Source organism: Daldinia childiae, assembly GCF_008694065.1.
Source record: "Daldinia childiae strain JS-1345 chromosome Unknown Scaffold2, whole genome shotgun sequence".
In the NCBI taxonomy this organism is placed as follows: domain Eukaryota; kingdom Fungi; phylum Ascomycota; class Sordariomycetes; order Xylariales; family Hypoxylaceae; genus Daldinia; species Daldinia childiae.
In genome coordinates this window covers 4082687-4107477 of record NW_022984643.1, presented here as the reverse complement: position 1 = coordinate 4107477, position 24791 = coordinate 4082687, and the positions used below count along the sequence as shown (strand labels likewise).

Sequence of the window (24791 nt, the reverse complement as noted above, 5' to 3'; positions counted from 1 at the left end):
TGCCGTGTTGATTGTCTATCTAAAATTTGTAGCTTTTATTCACCGTCCGTGAGTATTAGCATAGTCGTTTTTTTATAAACTTTCATATTACTATCCAGGATTTATTATCTAAAATTTACTATCTAGGATATTCCGACACTGTCAGGATTCTAGATGATACATTTAAAACAAAGTATACTATTAGTATATCATAGCCATAGGCTCCCGGAGGTAACTTCGGGATCCTCGCGAAACAACATTATTTCCCTGCCTTCTTACTCTACCTCAATGACTGCCATGTCCGTGTAGATTCCGTGGGTTAAAACCGTATAGGATCATTGCGCGATAGTAGCATAAACCCTCTTGGCTTGGGCTACAAAGTATAAATAGATGGTGGCTTAGTGAAGTATCTACGCCATCCTTCTTCGCCGTGAATTAGGCTGGTATAAAGATGTGGGATTGAGTAGACCCGTCTGTATAACGTTAGCTGACAACAACTCTAAGAAGGGGGGGAAATGAAACTTACAGATACTGCCATTCCTTTCCGACGTCATCATCGTATTCGTAGTCGTCGTAGTCGTTGCTTAAGGTATTGTTCTTCTCCCAGTCTGCTTCAACTACAATTGCTATAACATCTTCCCATGCGTAGCCTGGTTCGCAGTCGCCGCGTGAAGCCTCCAGTCTCTGAAACCGATCCAAGACCTCGTTGTCCACATAGAGAAAGTAGTTGTATCGTGGTCTACAAATGCCTTTCTTCTCTTCTAAGGGTATAGTAAGAGTCCAGTGACGGAACTCCTCGCGAACCTCCGATATTGACTTGCCATTCAACTTTTCCTTGTCTTCTTTAGTCAGAAGCTCGAATCCCGAATGTAGTTTTGTACGACGAGGAATTCCGCAGGTGAATGGATTCCAGGAAATTGGAAGGTCAGGCTCCGGTTGTGATTTGATAGCATGCGTTACAGCAGCTTCAACGTATTTTAAATATCTCTCCCATAATGCTTGGTCATCGTAGGTCGTACGGTAAATGAAGAGGCCCCATTTCCGATCAATATTGCTGAGTCCTGCCTGGTAGGGCAGCACCGGAAGATGGATCACCATGTTGGTAGTATTATTGTTTGAGTCTGGGTGGCTTATTGTGAATTATTTCGTAGATCAAAAAACCTCTAAAAGTTTCTGAATGGTAAATGAAGAGAAAAGTATTTGTGAAGAAAGGAGAAGAGTAGGTAAAAAGGCTGGGTCTTATATAGTATTATTAGATGCGAAAAAAGGTTCATATTTTACCAAGACCATCCAAAAGTTTAGACCTCTCAGGTAAAATTTTATCCTTGCGTTAGGAAAAGACGGATTGAGAACTCAAAGATGGTTAACGGAAGGCAAACCACACTCCTAAAGGAAATTTAAATTTAGTAATAGAAGATGGTAAGCAGGGATTAACTAATTCACTTCATGTGTATAATTTTAATCACCTTCTAAAGTGTCATTCAAGTCGTATTCCTCACGGGATCTTTTTGTGAAATTCGGGAAGCGAAATTGTTAATTTATAGTAAGGTTTCCTATAAACCCTTGGGCAGTTTTATAGTTAGATATTATAAGGACCCGAGCGGTAAGTGGTATTATAACTTTGTTAAAGCAAAGAGAATTATAAACTTAATTAAAACTAGATAGGTTAGGTACTTAAGACTACTGAGATAGCTTAAAGGTCTTCGTCTTAGGTGCCGCAGGGACATATAGATCTAAGGATTAGTATAGATTATCAAGCATCTAATTGTCACTAGTATGCACTCAGTACCTAAACAATCTGTCCAATATTTGGTCATAGAAGGTATAGTATTCGTTTACATCCTCAGGTATGAGGGTTAATTAACCGTATACGTGCCAGATATACGAAGACATAATTGTTTCAAGCATGATTTATGTGATTAATGTGGTAACTGAGCTAGGGTTATGTACTCTAATCTAAGGACATAGATTTTATATCATTTAAAGAATCGCAATACCAAGCCATCTACTTCGTTGTCTACTTTAGCTAGAACCTTATCCTCGTGTTTGCCTTCGCGATGTTGCTCGCTTCTAAGGAAGGCTCTTGTATCCGGGTCAAGAACGGAGATAAGAGTTGGTAGTAAGTCGGTCTTCTTCGTCTCGAGCTGTAACCTAATAGAGTCGATGATTGCGCCAATGACAAATAAGCAACCTGCAACAAAAACGACAATAGGAAGCACAAAGAATTTCCATTGCACGCGAGTATAAACAACCCACTGTTCCGAAGACCCATATGCTATACTGCCATCTATCTCTCGCATCCTGTTCGATAGCAGACGAGCAGCATTGTCGAACGTGGTTGTGATATTAGTAGAATTTGATAAAGCATATTGTATAGACTCCAAGGTATTGCTTTCTGCCAAATTTCTTATCGATGTGACGGTAGACTTCTGCGTAATATTGAAAACCCGTTGAACGTGCTCCGGGATGTTGATTTTACTAGGAATCTCTACCTGAAGATCGGTTCTTTCTAAGATGAACGCTACATTTTTTGTTTCCGAAAAAGCTTTTACGGTTCTATCAGCGAGGGAATTTCCATAGTCTTCTTGGATTATATCCAGAGTTTCCTGCGAAAGGGCTTCTATCGGCTGAAATGAGTTAATAACAGTTGAAGTCGACTCTATTATAGTAGACTCAACCACGTGGCCGTTTCGCACTGTTGCTTCATGGATGCGCCCGCAATACTCCAAAGCACACTCGGTTGCTTTTGGAGTAGAATCCTCAATGGTAATCTTATTGTTCCAGTAGTCGGCCGGGAGTTCAAGGATGACAAAGGATGCTAGAAGGGTCGACGAGTTACCGAACTTATACGTTTCGTTAGGGCGAAATACAGCTGAAAGACCGACACGAGATCTGGGAAGACAGGCACTGCGATTTGCCAAGCCGTTGGTGTTCTGTATTAGTGCTCGACGTTCTGCGTTATAAGGGATAGAGTATGTTGTGTAATTATCAAAGAATGAAAAGCTGAAGTCATGGCATGGTGAGAGCAGACTCTCGTCTGGCATACCCCATCCTTTGTCCTTGATAACTTGCTCAGAAATATCGGAACATGTGCTGCAGATCCCAAGAGATGAATATATAGGCCATGTGCAGTTACCAGTTCGGCAAGATAACGAGGGAGGTTGCGAAGGTTGTGAAGTCGATGTATTAACAAACCCAAGTACTGAAATGGTAGCCATCCCCATATCCGGATATATATAATAGGCATGCAAAAATTCCTCATTTGTTAGTGACATCGCATCCTCAAACCTCCAGCCACCAATGTCTAACCTCGTAGCCCTTGCGATGCTCGAGTTATTTTCCCCTGTGGTGTCTATTTGACCTTTGTATGTGATCAAAGATTGGATGCAAGGGTCCAAAGCTAGTAATAGTAACGTCACCCAGGCACCAAGAGAAGCCCAATATCTATAAATAAATATGAGTGTTAGCGTCCTACATAATCAACAGAAACTCCGGGTATTACTTACCGTGATTCGAGAATTAATAGCAATGATACACAACCAAGTGGGCCCCGGCTTGCGTCGTCAAAAGCAACAAACCGCGATAGAGAGCCCGACCGTTTCTTAAACCAGGTCCACTTTCCCTGTCCAAGACAGGAGCCGATAGCGAAAGCTAACGGGGTTCTCATAGTGATCGATAGGGCTGACACCACAGCGTTGAGTGAAATGGGGAACGACCAATCTACCAAGGGTTGGTTCTCCGCGCCTTTAAGGACCAGAACAAGCGAAATAAAAGCAGCTACTGCAACCAAGAGGCTAAATATCTCGAGGCCCCAGCCGCGGAAAGAACATTTCCTCTTATTTTCGTGCTTTTGTTGGCTAGAAGTAAGGCCATGAGAAGCTTCAAGTTCTTGATCTTCCTCTATAACGGGAGTTGCTGTGTGGTTGACCACAGGGTCATTACTCAGTCTTTCATAACTTAAAGAGTAACCCGGTATGTTGATATCAGCTTCTCCCGTGTGGCTACGATTGTTTTGCATCGTTAAGCCGTTAAGGGGTCTGTGCAGTGCCCCTATAGTAGCTATCTGGCTAACACAAAATAAAGAATTAAAAAAAAAGATTAAGGTAGTTCCTAGGTCTATAAACCAAGTAGAATGTTGAAATACTACCTACCTACTTAAAGACGATACCTACCCAACCTGGCCACAATATACTTGGATTTGCGGACTCGTCATCTCGTCGTACAATCTATCTAAAATTAGAGCAAAGCTGAAGCGCCACACCTGTACAACAACAAGTTATATAAATTAGGTGCCTAATGTACGATTCCGGTGGCTGGCTTGTGTCGTGTTACAATAGTATACTGGCATATTTCAACATAGGTATACAGTGTATAGATACGACATCCTACGACAGGCACCTGAAGTATCTAGATAAATCGAGTAGCGCATAAAATAATATAAGATTTTTATCTTTAAGTTAGGTACCTTCTAATATATTACTACGAGGTGGCGACACTTATATAAACAGTAATATAATTTAAGACAAGAAGCCTGTAAAAATAGTGCTTTTTACTTTAAGTGTTAACTGTTAGGGTATAAGTGGGTAAGGGGTATCAAAACGCTCGCAAGCTCACACGTGACATCTTTCCGAAGGGGCGCGACCTTATCAATTACTTACGTAATTAAAAAAAATCAAACTTAATATTCTTTCGGAAAGATTAATATTCCTTCGGAAAAGATAATCGGATAGATAACATTCTTTCGGAACAAATATCAAGTCTTTCGGAAAGATAAGGCCCTCGTAAAAGAGAGGTATACCTACTACCTCTTAGTCTACCTCTTGGTCTGCCTATCCTAAACACTCACTCTATGTACGACATCAATCACCGCAACGTCCCTTGAATTGACCTTCAAAAAGGTTATACCATACCCTCTTATCAAGTTATTATAATAGAAACTTTTATTAAGCTCGTATTATATCTCTTATGTGCTCAGTAATCAAATCATCAGTCCCTGCATTATTGAATCCACGAGCCAATAAGCACGGCATATGGACTTAAAATGCAACTTAATGATATGGTAAACCCGGACCCCATGTGGATTAGTAGAGTGAGCCGTTATCAGTAAACAAGGACATCCGACATTTCAATTAAATTGAATTGAAAATGAATATCTACACATTCTTCCCAATGCTTGACTCATTTTTGTACTACCACGTACAGCAGTAATGGCGCTGCTAACAAAAGAAAACATGGTTATACAGCAGCAAGAGTCAAAGGAACTCAATTCGTCCTTGACAGATACTCCGCAAAGTCTGAGAAATGGGGACGATGATCTTGAGGTTACCTTACATGGCACTAAAAGAGGTATCAAATCGCGTGTAAGTTTCTATTGTCCTCGTTCACTAGTTTTTGAGGCTTAGAGTGCCCCAGCCAGGCTGATTGAGAAGTCAATAACTAACTCGCATTATCACAGCATGCACAGATGCTTGTTATAGGCGGTACCATTGGTACTGGACTCTTCGTCGGGACGGGACAGGCATTGGCAGTCGCGGGACCTGCCTTTCTCTTCTCTGCATACTTAGTGATCTGTTTTCTCGTCTACGGCATCGTCACCGCCATTGTCGAAATTGGTACCTATCTGCCGGTGTCGGGAATGTCCGTAGCATACTACGGAAACCGGATTGTGTCACCCAGTCTTGGCTTCGCCTTAGGTTGGCTGTATTGGTATACCTGGGGCATAAGTGTCGCGTACGAGATCACAGCCGCTGCAGTAGTGATTAGCTATTGGCCAACCACCGTTCCAGTTGCCGTATGGATTACGATAATGCTGGCAGTAATTATTACACTGAACTTCTTTCCTGTCGGAGTCTACGCCGAGGTAGAGTTCTGGTGTGCGTCGATCAAAGTTTTCACCATCATTGGACTCTTGATTCTATCAGTGGTCTTATTCTTCGGTGGTGGACCAAACCATACTCGCTTGGGCTTTTGGTACTGGCAGGACCCTGGCGCGACTAATGAGTACCTCGTGGGAGGTGCCGGCGGCCGGTTCTGTGCGTTTTTGTTCGCCCTTATCTACTCGTGCTTCAGCTTCAACTTCAGTCCCGAGTTGATCATCATCACAGCAGGCGAGATGAAATCTCCTCGAAAGAACCTTCCAAAGGCCGCTATGCATTTCATATGGCGCTTAATCTTGTTTTATGCCCTTGGTGCGCTTGCTATCGGTGTCATATGTCGAAGTGACGAGCCGGCGTTAACCAGCGGTGGAAAGGGGGCAGCCGCATCCCCATGGGTTATCGCTATCAAGAACGCTGGAATCCATGCATTAGATAGTATTATCAATGCCGTGATCATAACATCAGCGTGGTCTAGCGGGAATTCGGTATTATACATGTCCAGCCGCTCCTTATACTCTCTTGCCATAGTCGGAAACGCACCAAAGATATTCAGCTATTGCAACAAGCACGGGGTACCAGTCTATGCGGTTATAGCTTCGAGCTTATTATCTTTATTGGCATACCTAAATGTAGGTATTGTTAGTGGCGTTGTGTTCAATTGGTTTGTAAGTATCATTAACACGGCGGCATTCATAAGCTGGGTTTGTTGCTGCCTCATTTATTTTCGCTTCAAAAAGGCGTGTGTCGCACAGGGCATATCTGGTTCTGATTTGCCCTATACAAGTGTCTTACAGCCATGGGCAGCGTGGATTGCTATTGTAGCATTCGGCATCTTTGGGCTGCTAAACGGATTTCAAGTATTCTTCCCGGGTCGATTCAGCGTATCAGGCTTTCTTACAGCATACATTGGGATTCCAGTATTCCTGTTGTTTTACCTGGGCCACAGAATCTCGGTTAGGAAAGACCCCTGGATTAGGACACCCGACTCGGTTGATCTAAAAACAGGATTAGCGGAGATATTAGCAGATGAAGAAGCCGATGCTACCATTGAAACGCCGGTTCCCTCTACAAAACATAATCAAAATCGGTGGTTAAGGAAGGTGGGCACAGCATGGGGATGGTACTAAAGTGACATTCACCTGCTCAAAAACAGTATAGACTTACTTCCGTAGTCACCAGCCTACGCCGAGGGCCGAAGCCGAAACCGAAGCCGGACGCGTATAAGAAATAAGAAATAAGAAATAAGAAAGAGAAGAACGCTAGAGATCAAGTTATCCCTAAAGTAGACTGTCTTTAGTCTTTAATGTATCCACACTTTTAATAGTAGCCTATCAGCGAGTAAATGAATAGTTAGAATTGAGTCTCCGACTATTCAATAACTACTTGGTAAATATTATATGCCTGCTGAGTAATTAAGGTAATTAATAAGCGTTAGTGAGTCTATAATACTCTTGGCAACTTGGTTATTGGTTATTTGAGACTTCATTACTATTAGGTAATGAATTTTGCTCATATTTAAGGTCCGACTACGATGACACAATTTCCTTCAATATTCCATAAAGCTTCTCTCCACTTCCTCATCATAATTATTATAATACCTATTCTCACGACATGGCTCACCAACCTACACCAACTAAACCACAAGAGGAAGAGCCTCGAGTTGAGATCATTGAACGCGAGGAAGATATCATCGCTGGATTTGACTGTGCCTGCAATGCGTTTGGCAACCAGGTTCGCGATGCTCTTTGGATAGCTATGAATCCCGGATGGGACACTCCCGAGGGTAGAGCCCGTGCCGCAGCAAAGTTGGTCGAGAAATGGCGCAATGTCACATACGACAACGAGGGAAATGCAAACACTATTTTTCTCAAGGCTACTATTTCCAATCAAGGACGACCAGTTGTGGCTGGGCTGGCAGTCTGGGATCAGTTATCAATAGTTGAAGGTCATGGCGAACGGCCGTCTGATGACCAACATATCTTATCAAATATTCAGTCACTTTATCCAGGTGACGAAGTCGAGCAGCGTTACCTTTTCCAGGTTATGCGTTCGTTTGTGAAGCGCCGTGTTGAGGTTGTCAAAGAAAAGGCAACATCACATCCACCGGCGGTGATGCATCTCCGCTCGTGCTCCGTCGATCCAGCTTACCAACGAAGGGGAATTGCACTAAAACTAGCCCAATGGGGTCTTGACGAAGCACGACGGCGTGGCGGTTTAGAAGCTGTTACCGAAGCATCGAGTAGTAAGTATTTTCGTATCCCATAACTTAAGTACCTTGACCTATATACAATACCCCATTTCGATTTAGACTCAATAACATATATGACTTCTCAAGCGTTAATAACTAACTCCTATTCAGTGGGAAGGCATGTCTACTCCCGTCTAGGCTTTCATGGCGAAGGGCCGGATATGGAGTACGAAGTTGATAGCGAATTCCTCTCACGAGACAGGCCACCCAACCTCTTTATGCGTACTGGAATCAGCCAATAGCCGTTGGATGCGTTCTAAATTCCGCCCTTGCCTCAACTGATATTTTAATTGCTGAAATAAGTGGGCTAAGGACTGCTGTCAGGTATTGTACAAGGTATACTGACGAGAACATGTATATAAACTAGGTTCCCCCTTCATTTATAAAGAAGCTTAGTTAGTTAATTAAGTTATCTATATTACTCATAATGTACTTTTCAGTAGTAATAATACAATACATTTCGTACACATGCACTTTAATATACTAAGAAAGCAGATCAGATATTCAAATAGGATCTTTGTCTGAAAAGGATAGGTGATCTGCTTCGAAAGAAAACAAAATTTAACATAATATAAATATATAAAAACATTAATTATATACGTGATTAATAGCATTGTTTGTTAAAAAACAAGAAACAATCGAGCTCGTATAGAACAATGTTCTGTTTGCTCTAAGGATAAAATAATCAGAAATTCTCTTTCAAAAAGTACAATAACTAAATTCACAGATCATTAGATCATCTTTAAATTTAGATACAACCCACCAACGTAAACTGTATTGTTTTATTTATTTTGATCGCTTCAACTTAACCTTTTCGTCCCAATGGATCCCTCAATTATAGAAGACAGGCTCGCAAGAGTCGAAGAACGTGCCAGGAACCTTGAGAAGATAATTCTTATCTCTACCGAAACCCAGGCAGCAATATGGAAGAATGTACCTGAGGAATTCGATAGATCTAGGGAATTAATATTAAAACTTTTGGAAAAAAGTCACGATGTGACAAACTCCAATCAAAACCAAAGCCTCACGCGCTACGTCGGGCCCCCTCAAAACTCCGATGAGACAGGTAGTTACGAAACCGAAAGTTTCATTAACACCTATCAGGATGTTGAAAGTTATAATGCCACTAGCTACAACATCGAAAACTTTGATGATGCTAGATATAAGGCAGAAATCGAAGATATTGAAGTCAAATATAAAGCAGATATTGAAAAGATTGAAGCCAAATATAAAGCGGAAATCGAAGACAATGAAGCCAGATATAAAGCAGACATCGAAGATATGAAGGCCGAGCTGCTTAAAACAGAGGAGATGAGGATCGAACTGCTTGAGAAGACGGAGAATTATAATAGAGTCCGGAAGCTACTTGATGAAGAAAGAAGAAAAAGCCGAGCCCTTGTTGGAACTCTTCGAGATATTCAAGGTAACATTAGGGTATTGTGTAGAATTCGACCCGCAGGAAAGGACACCCCAGAAGAAGACCTTGTAGACTTTGGTCCGCAAGAAAGCGGGGAGTTTTCCTCTCACTGGGGGAAAATGACCATCGCCACTACACGATCAAACTATATGGGAGATATAGTTCCGGACACACCGAAAGTCTATAATTTCGAGCGTATCTTTAGTACGTCGGACACAAACAAGGACGTCTTCGAACATATCAGCGACCTCGTTGAATCTTCAATGGAGGGTCAAAAGATCATAATGTTCGCTTACGGACAAACTGGTGCTGGAAAGACATTTACTCTTAGTCACAAAGGCCCAGACGCTAAGCATAACGGAGTGATTCCAAGATCCTTGGATTTACTGTTTAAGACCCAGCGAAAGCTAGCGGATGAATTCGAATTTACGATTTCGGTAAGCATCCAAGAAATCTACCAGAATAAGACTTTTGACCTCTTGGGAGCAGTTGAGGCGAGAAGGAGGGGATCCGAGGTCCGAGCCAACTCGGCTCGGAAGCAATCTTTGCATTCCCATGAAGAGTCTATGTCAGTGATAGATGCTGCGATGAACTACAGAGTAGTTTCAGCAACTGACATGAATGCTGCTAGCTCTCGTTCGCATCTGATTCTGACATTTGAGATTACAAGGGTGTCACGAGGAAATGCAAGGGAAGTTAGGTCTGGCTTTCTTAATATCGTCGACCTCGCCGGGAGTGAGAGGCCAAACGCAATGGGATCGACGAACGAAGTTCGTGAGCAAGGAATCCAAATCAATAGGTCTTTGATGAGCTTAACTAAGCTAATTAGTTGCATAGCGACTGGCGATCCCGTCGTCTATGATACAGAGCTCGTACGATCATTAAGACCTGCTCTCTCGCCCCAGACAAAAGTTGTCATGTTTGTTATGATCAGCCCCTTAAAGGAGGACCAGGAGGTCTCTTTCCAAACTCTCGAAAGGGGGCGGGAAGCTTCGGCCGCAAAGATGGCTTCGGCCGACCTTAGCGGGAATGCTAAGACACCGGGACCATCTACGAGGAATACCCAGCGTGGTGATTCCCCATCAAGGGGCACACTTTCATCAAGGGGTGGGCAAAGTTCAACATCGAGGGGCGGGCAAGGCCGCGGCCGGAGATAATCGGGAACAAATAGCCCGGGTTGATCTCAAGCCTCACGTATTCAAGACCTAGTGACTATTAATTAGTTTCATAGCCTTGCTAAAAGGCTACATTATGATAGGTAGTTATTTGCATACTAAATCAAGTATGCACCTTAAGTAAGTAGATAGCTAACATTAGGTATGTTATCACCAATGATCACTGATCATTCTAGGTATGATTTTATTTACGCTCGTTTCAGTTTTGAAATAGGCCAAACCTGGGAACTTAGGTAGCTTACACATTCTTAGTTAAGTATATATAATAACTCGGTTATTTCCTTCAACATATTAAATACATTTTCCTTGTCACTGAACTCCTTTGTTGTCTAACCCATTATAAATGATCCCATCCCTCCATTGTAAAACGTGTTACCGCTCGCAAGTACTCCGTAGCTACTATAAGCCAACCAACACGCCCAAGCCAGTCAAATATACCGGATATTATTGATTAGGCGAACGCCTCTGTGATCACACTAGAACAATCTGTTAGGCTGGCCTCGTCGTTACCGAGCAGGCTTAGCTTTTCCATCCTACACAAGAAATATTAACAACTATATTAACTCTAAATAGAAGAAAGGAAGGAAACTTACGCTGGCACAAAAGCGGCAGCCCATGCTGCGGCATCAGAACCAAAAGAATTCCAGTCAGAGCTTGTTTCTGTCGAATTGCTTAGGAATTTGTCGCTGTTCAAACTAGTAGGCGCGCTTCCTTCTGCGGTCTCAGTATAGAAGTTGGTATCCATCTCTTGTACCGTTGTGTCAAGCGCGTTTCCGTTCAGGTCCTTGGCAGCGCTATGAGCTCCAACCAAAGCGACCAACTCGGTAACTGAGAAGCCTTTTGCCGCGAACGCGGACACTATCGATGCAGCGTTGTCATTGGCGCCGGGCATCTGGCCTGTGGGATTTGCTTCGGATGAATCTACTCTGCCAACTTTCACCGATATCGCAGGTAGACCAGGGCAAGACGCTATTCCATATGCTATGGGTTGAATAAATATGTGAGCCAGGGGTAAGTAACAACGGAGGTATTGGGCAAAAGCTTACCTGCAGCAAACTGAATCATATCCGCAGTGCCAACACTGAATTGCGTTGCCTTATCACCTAATGTCGAACATATATCAACCATCTGGGTGTTTTCACCACGATCGGTGCATTCGTTCGCCAATATGATCGACCCATCACAGGCACCAGGAAAGCAATCATGGAACGCAAGTCGAATTGCCGCACGAGCATTATCGGTACACTTCCCGCCGCCGTCCAAGAAGGTTTCCTTTAAGTCTGTAGCAACGTCTGTCCATACAGCTGGGCATTGCGCTTGAGCAAACCCACTACTGGCTATAAGAGTTGCGAATAGTGCTTTGAGCCTGAAAGAATCCATATCGTTAAAGTTTTATAGGGGTAGATATGTACTATGGTTTAATAGTTTGGTAAAGACAATATAATTGCTGACAACGAGAGATATACGAAGGGAGATTCGAAGAAGGGGATAGATAGGAGGAGAAGCTGATGAGATACTGTTCATCTTGAAGAGATATCGATGATATTCTCCCCATACTTATATGTAAATATCCCAAGCAAAGTATGTCCCTAGTCAAAGCTGTGATACAACGACCTAGGAGTTGTTAAGATCGTATCAAAATGACCCTGCATACAAGTGGCTAGGCTCATGTCTCCTCGAGACCCTTCAAGGATATCTCCCCGGGAAGCATCCGCAAAGGGGAGCAAATTGCCCAGATCAAAATGGAGCCACGCAACAAGGGACAAGCCAAGACTTCAGACGATACACAGCTTATCCACTACGAAGCAATTTAGGTATTCTACTTCGTAGTCTCTTTTCCTTTAAGTTATATAAACCTTGGAGTTGAAAATATACAGTACAATACGCTCATTTTTCATAATGATAGTTGCTAGCCATAAGCCTAATCCGACTAACATATAACCGTCAATGAAGGCGTAGAGCAAGTAGAACTATCGAGCCGCGTGTTCCTGATTTCCGTGTATGTAAATGGTCAAACTTATCCCAGGGCCGATCATAGTCTTATCACTATCGTGAGAACGATCCACAAGGAGACATCTAAGCTGCAATAGGAAAAGCAATACAGCACCAAGAGATCTCATTGTATTGTGCAGCTTCCTGGCCAATTGCAGAAGTAGATACCTGCGCGCAATGGATATCTAAACGCTCTTACCAATACGACGTGCTTACGACGACAGAATAAAATGCTGCTGTCGGCGTTTCCTCAGAGCTGCGCTTAGACTCTCTACGTGGGGAAAGGGTTTCTAACCTCACACAAGGGTCCCTTAAGAGCCTCCAGCGCCATGATACCTCGCGGCTGGAGTCAACTGGAGTAGGCAGGGATCGTCAAAATTCCCCTAGCGCACAAAAGCAGGACGCGTGTTAATGAAACGAATTTTCGTCTGATCATTAAAGAGACGAGGAGACAATACATACATACATACATACGGACCGTCAGCAGTAGGGCTTGCGCTAAACCTCGCAGCCGCCCCCAATTCCGGTTGAAATTTTCTATGGTTTTGCTACGGCTCATTACGTACTTCCGGTGTACCTATCTATAGGTATATATAAACCGGGACAAAGAGAGTCTTACCCGGTACTCCATTCAAGAAGCTGCAAATAACCCCGACAGGTCGTATACGCACAGAAGAGAAATGCACGGCTCATCGTAAAGATCACATTTGATGGGGGAAATCTTAGCAGATACGAGAAATCTGATCTTAGTTGACGTGTTGTCTAATATCCTTAAGGTCAGAGTAGTCGTCATCATATTGTTTATCACTTAACCTCTACCGAACATAGCAATTCGATAAGCCATGAAAGGGGGTTTAGACTTTAGTTGCGCGAGTTATATCCTGGGTAGATTTTACAAATTTCGCCGAAAAGATATTTTACATATAATAGACTTGTTAAGGGAAAAATAGAATTAGAGTTGACGAACACTTTCTTAACTACCGTTGCTATTATAGGTAGAGTTAGCTATAACAATGTAACGCGAGATTAAGTTTAAAAGAGAGAAAGAAAAAAAGGGTAGCCAATCAAAAAACCATCCGATGTCTGAAGCCAAACAAAGCATAGAGAAGACTATGTCCATAATTAGGTACCGCAGGCTGCGGTCCGCAGCCCACATTCTCCCCACAGAGGCGGCACTGATTATTATCAGTTACGATTTGATTGCCCAATGCGAAGAGTTTCGGTCCCGACCCCTTGTGCCATGGCTCGTGCAGAAGTGGCAGCCCTAATTTCAGCTCTGGTCTCGACCAATCATTTCTTATCCGATCCATAAGTAGATCTCTTCATGCATCTGAATCGTTCGAGGTCGAGGGGTAAAATTGACCACTTCCCGCACAAAGGGCATGTTATTATCATATCGCGGCAGGCAACTAACAAGGCATTATTTTGTTCAAAACGCATAAATTCAAATAAATTCAAATAAATTCAAATAAATTCAAATAAATATATTAAACCTAGTAACTTGAAATACAATTTCACTCAACCCTTATAAAATAAATACCATTAATATTATAAAAATAACATCTTCTCAAGTCCCACTAAGAATTTTGAGGCTCGTATGTAAGTAGGTAGTTTGAGAAGTTATTTTATGTAACGTTAAAAAAGGGACCTCTCGTCCTTGGCGTGCAGTTGACAATTCAGGGGCAAGCCTATAGAATTGTTACGTACCTATATAAGTGGTACGCGTCACTGCAGAAATTAGTCAGGTACCACATATAGAGCCGCATATTAACAGCAGCCAATTGATTCCAATTCCTTTCACCTTTAATATCTTGTAATGTAGCATCTTTTTACATGTCATCCCGTTCGTTAAGTATAAATGGAAATTTAAGCTTTTATTTTTTACAGAGTCTTTAGGATATGAAAAAGTGTTTTTTTTTTTTTTTTTTTTTTTTTTTTTTTTTCCGCTCTTCGATATTAGAAGTCAACGGGGTATTTTATTTTGCGGGACTTAGCAACACAATCTTATTGATCAACAAACCGGACTCCAAAATAGTCGAATTAACCTATTACCTATTTTAGTTGCGGCTATTTGCACTCTTATTATTTCATATTTAACAGTGGTTTACCAAACAGACTACTACTACTATGATGAAGTACCTGTTTTCCGAGCCACTTCGTGCAATGACGCCAGTAGAGACATTTTCATCAATCTCAAAGTGCCTTCGCACCAGGTAAACAAAGTGTACTCCATACTAAACAAGTCCTTTGTTCTAGATAGATGTCTCGTCTGGAATCTCAATAGCTAGTTAAAGTCCAACAACGCTATTAGAAGATTTGCCGCGTGATCATGGAGACACGAGGAGCAAGGATTTTGTAGTCAAAGAGATGAGATACTTTTAATTAAGAAATCCCTCTAAACACATCATAGCGAAATGATATGATACCCAGCTTGTCATATATTTATTGTCAAAGCTAAACTGAGATTCTTGACAATTCGGAATCTCAAGTAGAAGTTAGTGATTAGTTATTTGAACTTGAGAAACATAGTCTTAATTTTAGTGTCCAACATAAAAGTTAAATATCAGGGTCACTTTTTTCAAATACGAGATAAACGCCTAAATGAGTTATCCAGAACGAAAGATCGAGTTTCAAGTCTATTGTGGAATAGCATAACTACCTTTTCCATGTCTCTTAACAACCTTAAGACAAGTTTGACTCGTTCGACTTTCTCAAGCGTACAATCTATAATATAGTTTACAGTTCTTCCCTTCACCCAAACTACCACCATGGATGTAAACCGCCCTTAGACCTTACTATAGGGTAAAAAACAATGTACTTACAAATGACTACCTGGTAGGGTACCTAGGTTAGTTATATCGAGCAAAACCAATTTCTTATGAACTCGACTAGTGAAAGGAAAGCTACGTATTTTATTTTATTCTTATGTGTTATCATGTGTCATGAAAAGACAAGTTTGTAATATAAGACTATTACCCACATCATCAAGTGAGGATAAAGTGATATGTAACTATTCGCAAGCTTGATCGAAGTTGCTTATATCATTCTTTTAGCAACGGCTATGAAACAGATGTTTAATTTTAATCAGTTCATCTCGGTGAAAATATACAGCAATAAACTCATATTAAATTAGTAGATGAATAGATACTTGTCTCTAGTTCGGAAGCAATATAAAAATGCATAAAAACAGCTACCAACTCCCTACCTTTATTTTTTTCAATCCCAAGGTTTGAATATGGCATTACAAGTAAGCAATTAAGCTCCGTCACTTGATGTCTTCGACAATATCAACTTACCAAGATTGCCGGGAAGACGTTCGCCGCTCCGTGGATATCACAAGACATCACGCTTGAAATACGCTATGCAGTGGTAATTATTCATTTATTCAGGCTTGGATAAACCCTACTCTATTCGCAAAGCAAGAACCATACGCATGGGCATGACAAAGCCTCTCCCGCGACGACCCATGCCGATGAATGCGACCTCGAACTCTGTGGGATATCCTTTCTCGGCCTCCGCCAAGTTCGCACGCCCCCCTCTATTCATACTTCATTCTCAACCGGCCAACCCCATCTAACGAATGGGTCATCGATTAAATGATGTTCTTTCTGAGAAGCGAGACGAGCGCGTTGGGGTTCGCGCCGACGAGCTTCTCAGCAGGCTCTATCTCGCCGTCCTTGAAGAGAAGGAAGGTGGGCATGGCGGTGACTCCAAGCTCCTGGGCTAGGTCGGGCAGATCGTCGACGTCGATCTTGGCGAAATGGATGTCTTTGAACTGCTCCTCGTTCGAGTGGCTATCGTTATACGTGGTTAGCAGCGCATTACCTTAGACATAAGAATTATAGGCGATAATGATATAGATAAGCTCTAATTGGGCGCGCGGCAACATAGCACTTCGCTTATGAGGGATTTCAGATGCGGAACTTACTTCACTAGGATGGGAGCAATGGCCTTGCAAGGACCGCACCAGGTGGCGAAGCAGTCGAGCAGGACGATCTTGTTGTTCTTGACGGCCTCCTTGAAGGAGTCGGCGCTTTGCGTAATGTTAGCATCAATACGGTCAACATATCAGAGACACAGAACGTATAATAGAGCGGGGTACATTGGGTCCAATGCAGCCACCTTTTTTTTTTTTTGTCTCGGGAAGGGCTTAAAACACATATGCGACTTACGTCTGGTAGTTGTGTACAGTCATTCTGGGCGACGTAGTATTAAACTGTCTGAAGGATGAAATATGCGATGGTCTGTAAAAAGATTGCCTAAAAGTAGACTGGGCTGTTCGGAATAAGTTTCTTGACATGGAGGGGAAAAATTGAATTGTACGTCGGAAAAAGACGCGGGGTGTTGGTGGGTTTTATATATCTGAGGTAGTTATTAGCTCTAAAGAATGGGAAGGAAGCAAGGCTGTGCCAAGAAAATGGAATTGTAAGCTTGTGTTTCGTATATGTGTAATTGACGCGTAGGTACCCTTAGAATTAGTTAGCTAATTCGGATCAATAATGCGTTGCCGAATAGATTTGAGTATTACAGTTCAAATAAGGCAAACAGGTAGGTTAGGTACTTACTTTCTAGCTGATGATGTAAACTTTGATTTGTCAGTTTTTCCTATGACGCGATTCTTATCTTTTTTAAGTGTGGCTCATAAGGTGTTTTAGGTTACGTTTTGTGGCGTTTAATCGTTATTCATAGGTGATTCAAAATATTTCCCCGACTACTGCTAATTTGATTCCATAAAATATTCCAAATCATATATCTCGTACATACCTAGTATTAGTAAAGGACTATATCTTGCTATGTCCGCGGCGTTTGAAATAACCACAAATACCTATGATCAGTTTTTAATAGCATTCGACACGTCACAATTTGAATATGACGTTTCTGCACGGTTAACCAAATTCCAAATTCCAAATCATCTCACTGCATACCCGTGATCTTTTGGGTTACACTAAAGAAAGTGCTGATGTGCGGGAACCAAGTGTTTGGATTTACAAGTTCTTGAATACCAGGGGTCTGCATGAATATGATGGCGATTATATAAGACTACCACATATCACAACTAATTTGGTCCTTTATGAAATTGATCGAAAACAAATTTTCTTCTCTAGCTCGCAAGTCTACAAGCATTATACTTCATACATGTACACAACGTGACCAACCTAAACTCCGACGTTACAGGCAAGGCAAGGGTATAAATGGCCCAAGTCGGCCTCGCAGATATTTCCAAACACCTCTAGTTTGATTCGAACATCTAATTTTTTCCCAATCCTGAACACCTGCTCCCTTGCCTGCTTGCCAACCTAAGTCCTCTTCACCCAGGCATATCTATCCGGAAACCGGAAAACGCATCGCGATCGGGTTAACTTGTAAAACTCCCAGTAGTCTCCCATACGAGCATGTGAGTTAACATCAATAATCTCATGAGAAGATTGTGGATTTGATGCGCTTGCCTAGCATGCACGAATCCTTAGCCCTGCCTAAAAGGTATCAATTCGAATAGACCGAAGTACAAGCTATCGAAATTTAGGTCGGTCAGTGTGTGAGAAGACATCTATGCATCACTGTGGGCATCTCTCTGGAAGCCTCATGAACCCCTGCGCTGCAGCAGAATATGAGTGGTATCAAAAACAGATAACAAAGCCACGCGAAAATAAAAACACATAACCCCTGTGGTATCGCAGTATATCAAGAATAGAAAATAAAAAAAAAACAAGCCGTATTTTACCCTTCCTCCACATGTTTCTGCAAATATGAAGCAAAGAAGTCCATAGAGACGCATGGCATATCGTGGGAGTGATATGCACATCGAAACGCTTAATGAGGGTAGCGTATTTCGCTGGGTAGTGAAGCTAGAACCGCATTGACGCTGGGAGTTTCCATTTTCTTGGTTGACCCTAAAAGGGTATAATATTCCGATCATTGAGCCAGGAGATAGACCGGATACTTTCTTTTTCTTTTTTTCAACTTTTTTTTCTGGTGTTTTATGCGTTGAAACATGAAAAGAAACGTTGTAATGAGCGAATAAGGTCGGTATCTGAGAGAGGAAGGAAATGTCAAATGAATGTGGTTGAGTTGGTAGTTGTTGGTCGTATGTAGACACAAGGGAAGGGAAAATGAATGTCAATCGTATCTCCTGGCTTAAATCATGCACCTGTTTCGTGTTGAAATATTTGGTGCCAAGTAGTGTCAAACCACTCGCTCCTAGTCAGTGTATAGCACTACTGAGTACCGCGGTCGATTAAACTCCGCCTGTTCTCACCAGATGCTCGAGGGGATATCTCTAGCAGTTTAGCGCTACCCGCACTGAAGTTCCGAGCGTGACCCTTATCAAGGTTAACGCTAGTTGCTCTCTGCGGTTGGACAGGACTTTGACCCTCTTCTTCATCGTCGCTGTATTTCTCGAGATCTTTCTCATCATCGTCAAAGGACTGAAGAAAGCCTTCTCTGCTTCGCATGGTATCTCTGTGGTGTACGGTAGGTGTTTGACCAACAGCACCCCACTTAGCTTCACGGTCTTCATCTTCCTCATCGCTGCTCGGACGAGCTTCGCCTGTAGACTTTTCATGTGAGTGAGTGGGGACGACGCTATTCATATACTCATCCTCGACAATATTTTCGTCGTCTGAAGCATGTTCCTCACATTCCGTAGAGAAAGCAGGTTGAGCGTACTGTTGAAGCGAATTTCTCATACCTGATGAGGCTCGCTTCCTATTAATGCGGCCCGAGAGCCAAGATGCCTCCGAATCGATAGAGGCGAGCGACATAGAATGTGGCGCCGGCGACGATTGGATTTCATCTCGCTGCCAGGAAATAGGAGTCGCCCGCATAACGTCGTGTGATCGACGGCCCGATGTTGGTGTATCATAGCGCATCTGCACGTCATCAGGGATTACGGGTAGGGGGTCCACAGGTAGAGGATCGGCATCAGGGGATGCCACTCGCGAGTCCGGAGGAGATATAGGCAACTCAGGGAGGTCCTCTCGGAAACGAGACATAGTCCTCTTGGGTACGCCTGAGCTGATTTTTCGCGGTACGAAATTATGATGTGTTGGCGGTGGGCCTGCTGACATGGAATCTCGCGAAGTGTTCGAAAAAGATGACGGGCCGGAGCTGCGCTTATTCTTACCCCATTTGAAGAATGACCTCCACGGTCTCGAGGAGCCGGCGTCGGAGACCCTGCTGCCAGACTCTGCATAGTCTAGCTTAGTTAGTGAAGGCGAGGGTTGTTCAACATCAGTCCTAGTTCGGGCGGAATCTTTGGGTGACCTCGAGCGCGATGTCCTTGTACGAATAAAACTTAAAATTTTCGGGCTCGAGGAGCGTGAAGATGGCTGCTGCTGCTGCTTTTGGGAAGACTCGGGCACTTGCTCGGATTCTGGAGCCTTGGCTGGAGTAGATGGCTCAAGGGGAATACTTTCCGTGCGATGAAACTCATCTAGAGGTTTTGGTGAATCTCCACGGGCTTCCAATTCCTCCTGCTGCCTGCTGTGTCTCCGTGGCGAGTCGTCCGAGCGCCTCCTTCTCGATGATGTAATAACTACTGAAGCCGGATCTTCGCCAGCTATTTCACGGCCCAGAACACCTCTCTCCAGATTCTGGGGTGGTGGAGTACCGCTCTTAACAGCCTCGGCTTCTTCTGCTCGCTGCTTCTCTGCTCTCCTAGCGAGACGCCTCTCTATTCTTTCACGTTCCTTCTCTTTCTTCCTTTCTCTCCTCCGCCTATCTCGCTCCATCAATTCTCGTAAATCTGATGCATCTAAGTCGTCCGCCAGATTGTCGATCCTCTTATGAGCTCGGAGTGTAGCTTCAGGGATTGGGCTCCTTTCTGCGAGCTTCCGCTTTGTGGACTGGGATCGGGTTAACGCACTGCTGGCTGCTGGTCCATAAACAGGATTGGCAGCACATCGTAGTGTCGGGCGAGGTGCAAGAGACTCGAAGACAGAGACTTTCCATGAGAGTTGTTCCGAGTCCGTCGACATGGTCGAATGAATAGAGCGAGGCATAGGCAATGAAATATCGGAGGAAGGTTCATCCCAGTTCCTACTCGAACCCGGTCTTGTCCGTCTGCTTTCCCTTTTCATTAAGCGGCCAGCTGGCCATGCGTCTGCGGCAGGGCGTACTGGCATAAACTGGCTCATGGCCTTGATTTCAGCCTCCCGGCTATGGTCCTCTTTCCGGCGCTTACTGGACTTTTTTCGTGGTAAAGGCTGGCCCCGTCGTTTGTTTCGTGAGTTCTCATGATGCAGAGTCGGCACTCGAGTCGCGAGATCGTCATTGGATCCCGATGGCAGTCCGTGACCCCTATATGCCTCATCTGCGACGGTCGGTATAGAGTCAGCAGGTAACGATGCAACCGGTCCCTTTTTCGTCTTGGAAACGCGTATAGAGTCTCGACGCCCGGGAGAGAAGCTATAAGTACGTTGACGCCGTTGCAACTTGTGAGGACCATCTCGCTTTCCTCTTAGTGACTCATTGCCTATTGTAGTATCGATGGGTTCGGTCTGACTTCGCGATGGTGGTTGCGCTTGACGACCACGCTCTAAAGTGTCGGCATCGGAACCGAGGGCCGGCGTTCGAGATCGCTTGCGCGAGCCCCTGCGACGGAAAGGCCACATGGCCATATTTCCGAAGGTTGATGGTCGCTGGTCGGCCTTGGTTATAGGAAATATTAGCGAGGCTATATCGCAATGCGCGATGGTGGGTTCCTGTCGACGATGCTGGGTGACGGTCGCCGCAGACTGATTATCGCCATGGGCGCGGATTAACTCGAATTATGCATATAATCAGTAAAGTATTGAACTGAATGCCACCGGCCGATTCGGTTCGCCGAGATCTATCGCAAACTAATTCGTGTAGTTGTTAACTGCGTCTTGCTCGAATTGATAGGACCTCCAAAACGCCGTCGCACCGCAGCAACCGAGGACGTTATTACACGCAGATTATATTGATGTCTCTCCTTTTACTTTGATCGCTTTAGTCAGACTAAGAGACCAATTAGCGATGACTGAAAAAATGGAAGTTGTGGATATTGTGGTCGACGCGAACTGCTTCAATGCGTTTCCAGCGCAGGCATGAGGACGGAGCTCGTTCGTGTTGGAATGTTGCAAGTTTTGGATTGGGCTCCAGATTTGGTGGTGGTGGTGATAGGTAGTGGTTCGAGGTGGTTCAGTTTTTTTGGGGAGAGAAGTTTAGAGGGAACCGATAGAGGGACTGTGGCGGTCGGCAGTGGGGAGATATGGAACACTTACAAGGAACTTGACATAAGGGAAAAGAAAAAAATCAGAAACGGGGGTAGCGTCGTTGGCAACTACTATTTTCAGTCAGTGCGTGTGGCAGGGACAACAGGAACAACAGGGAAAGGGCGATTAAATGGACTTTGCGAAATGAAGTCACACACAGGGGGGGGAACCCTTGGGTTAGCAGGCTGGATGTTAACGGGCTGACGGGTACGCGGGTACTGTAGACAATCACCTTTTAGTGGAGTAATTGAGAGTTATTGTACATATCGAATTCGGTTGTGTTACGTAGCATATAAGTAATGAGTACCTCGTAATATCTAGCGATTCGTAGGAATTTAATCATTTATTCGAGTAACTAGTTACTTTTTGCATACCTATTGGACGCATTCTTCCTAGCCACTTACCTGTACCTACATCATGTATGTAACATCCGAATCGCTACAACCCTGGCCAAACTTGGTCCTATTAGGGGCCACGCATTTGACAGGGTGCGGGTTGATGAAAAAAGAATTTGGGTACGAAGTATGGTACATGGTTTATATGAAGGTACATAGGGCATGTAAGCATGTATGTATGTATCCAATAGGCATCTAATGAGCATCCAATGAGGTTACTACCTGTTAATGGCAAACTCTCAATACACCCAACTTTTCTACATAGGGATAGGATACGAGATAGACCCGGCCCTCGAAAATCCTTCAAATTACTAGAGAGTCTAAGTCTCTGTTTAAGACTTACAGGACCACCATATGTTATGTATCAGAAGTGAGTTTAGTAAACGACGAATCTTATTGATACATTTGGTACTGTAAGAATGCAGGCACTTACATAAGGTTCGAGAACTAAAGCTACATGTAGTGGAGATGGTTTGGAAACGGCCTCCTAATATGAGTCGCGGCCAATGAAAATAGGTTATCGACAAACTATCTACCTACAATAATATTGCTCACTATATGTATGTACATGCTTTTTACATAGGTCTAGCTACCTAAGGTACTGTCCACTTACACGCATACTATGTACCTAACATAACCCTAGCGATAGGTATACATATTAGACGAAGATTACATGTAGGTAGTCATTTGATGTGAAGACTCTGGGCTAACCCATCGATAGCGATCTTTAGCAACCATCAATGATAACATGGCGTTGCATAGCGTGGCGGCACTTGAAAGCGAAAGCCGGGCCTGGTACAGCTAAGCTTTAATCGGTGATGTCAGGTACAAGGAAAACGGCAAGGTACGACATATGACCACTCCAAACTTTCATTCACTACCTGGTATAGTTATGTCTTCATGTAATCAGAAGTCTAAGTCGACCCATTATCATAACTTGGAACTTAATAAACTTGAAATATGTCATCATACAATTCTCTAACCTACAGATGATTTCTGTTTCCATAATCCGATCCTTTACTCGACGATCCCGAAAGCACGCACTATGAAAAGTTTCACGTCCGAGCTTTACTAGGTAGAAACAGCAGCCCCAAATATATAGCGTTAACGGATCGTTTGGCGGCACGGCTTGCCGCTTGACCCATGCTACTATGCCGACTCGTGGTAATCGGACGCGGGTTGCGTAGGCTGCGTGGGAACATCCATAATGAAAGTTCGATCGGACGCAATAGATAAACCTTTTCTTAATAGAAATTGTAGCAATATCTTTTTTTTTTTTTTTTTCAATCCATCCTTCATCGTCTTGAGGTAGGTATTAACCATGTCGAAACGATTTCGTAGAGTGCTTACACAACTACAATTACAGGCACAGACACACAGAAGGATTATAATAGAATACTTGCCTCTTTTTAATGACCATGGCTATGCCAAGCTAAATCCCCTATGTATTTTTGTTACGCGCATGCTAGCGAGCGCCAGATATCCACCGTTGTCGACCAGCGCTGTAACCGAGGCGGGCTGCCCCATACCGTACAGTAGCAGATGTTACCAGTAGAAAATTCGGCGGTGGAATACCTAAAACCCGGAGAGGTCTCGTATTCATGACCTTGCCAAGGAGGATTTGGACGCTGTCACGCTTTTTGCAACAGAAACTATTGCTACTTGCAGCCAATATTGAATTTTTAGTTTCCTTTAAGCATTACGAACACTACCTAGAAATCTCCTTATTGAGGAGAATGAGTAGACCTTGGTAGGTAATGTAGTTTAACTACCTAGCCTTCTGTTTTGTGAATATAGTACGGCTCGTACATCGCAATAGGGCATAGCTTCGGGTAGTAAACTCACGAATGGAAATGATAGGCGCTTCGTTCCTGTAAAAGGATAGCTGTAGGGCATTCTACCTTGTCTCCCTTGGTTTATACGTCACCGCAACTCATCCTTGAAGATGCCGAGAGTTTCACGCTTAAGTGTCTTGTCCAACCCGCACATATGTAAAAAGACGCAAAATGCAAGTAGATATTGGCGATAGCCTGTTCGGCTCTCATTGGAAATCTGGATCTATGGTACTTGCATATGCGGGGGCGGCGGTGGTAACTCAAGACATAGTAGTTATGCCTCTCAAGACTGACACGTAGAAGGTTGTGTGCTTAACACACGCATCTCCCCTGGGTCCTTATGCAAGAGCACCGTTCCTGAGAAGCTTAATGGTCGATCGGTCCCAAACGTGCATCCAGATAAGAACACCTCTGGATTCTTTTGCCATATCGCTCTAACCAGAGCAGCAAATCTAGTTGAGGTAGTTTACTACCGTCTCCGTTCTGGGTGAGAAATATATTGGATGATTGGACGCTTGACTTTGATAAGGTTCTACATCGCGAGCCGCCGTTCCTCTCCTCTCCTGTGGATCTCTAGAAAATCTAGGAGGATGAAAAGCGCAGTTGTCGTACAACTACTTTCATTGGATGTAAACGTC

The 24791-nt window shown here is 43.4% G+C and overlaps 6 protein-coding genes across 6 annotated transcripts; 3 read left to right on the top strand and 3 right to left on the bottom strand.

Annotated features, from left to right (window-relative positions):
* Positions 1-5186: 5186 nt before the first annotated feature.
* Positions 5187-6982, top strand: GL218_02011 (putative proline-specific permease put4; the record flags this gene model as incomplete). The annotated part of the gene is made up of 2 exons (XM_033578498.1): positions 5187-5339; positions 5435-6982. The coding sequence occupies 2 exons, from the start codon at positions 5187-5189 to the stop codon at positions 6980-6982; spliced, it is 1701 nt and encodes a 566-aa protein (XP_033438506.1).
* Positions 6983-7466: 484 nt separating this feature from the next.
* GL218_02010 (uncharacterized protein) lies at positions 7467-8345 on the top strand (the record flags this gene model as incomplete). Its single annotated transcript, XM_033578497.1, has 2 exons — positions 7467-8097; positions 8215-8345. 2 exons carry the CDS (start codon positions 7467-7469, stop codon positions 8343-8345), a joined length of 762 nt encoding a protein of 253 aa, XP_033438507.1.
* Positions 8346-8925: 580 nt separating this feature from the next.
* GL218_02009 (Kinesin-2) lies at positions 8926-10677 on the top strand (the record flags this gene model as incomplete). The annotated part of the gene is made up of 1 exon (XM_033578496.1): positions 8926-10677. The coding sequence occupies one exon, from the start codon at positions 8926-8928 to the stop codon at positions 10675-10677; it is 1752 nt and encodes a 583-aa protein (XP_033439529.1).
* A 469-nt stretch (positions 10678-11146) lies between these two features.
* On the bottom strand, positions 11147-12075 carry GL218_02008 (Manganese peroxidase 3; the record flags this gene model as incomplete). Its single annotated transcript, XM_033578495.1, has 3 exons — positions 11147-11228; positions 11289-11676; positions 11742-12075. The coding sequence occupies 3 exons, from the start codon at positions 12073-12075 to the stop codon at positions 11147-11149; spliced, it is 804 nt and encodes a 267-aa protein (XP_033439528.1).
* Positions 12076-16279: 4204 nt separating this feature from the next.
* On the bottom strand, positions 16280-16987 carry GL218_02007 (Thioredoxin; the record flags this gene model as incomplete). The annotated part of the gene is made up of 3 exons (XM_033578494.1): positions 16280-16481; positions 16616-16720; positions 16860-16987. The coding sequence occupies 3 exons, from the start codon at positions 16985-16987 to the stop codon at positions 16280-16282; spliced, it is 435 nt and encodes a 144-aa protein (XP_033439531.1).
* A 1915-nt stretch (positions 16988-18902) lies between these two features.
* Positions 18903-21305, bottom strand: GL218_02006 (uncharacterized protein; the record flags this gene model as incomplete). The annotated part of the gene is made up of 1 exon (XM_033578493.1): positions 18903-21305. The coding sequence occupies one exon, from the start codon at positions 21303-21305 to the stop codon at positions 18903-18905; it is 2403 nt and encodes an 800-aa protein (XP_033439530.1).
* Positions 21306-24791: the final 3486 nt, after the last annotated feature.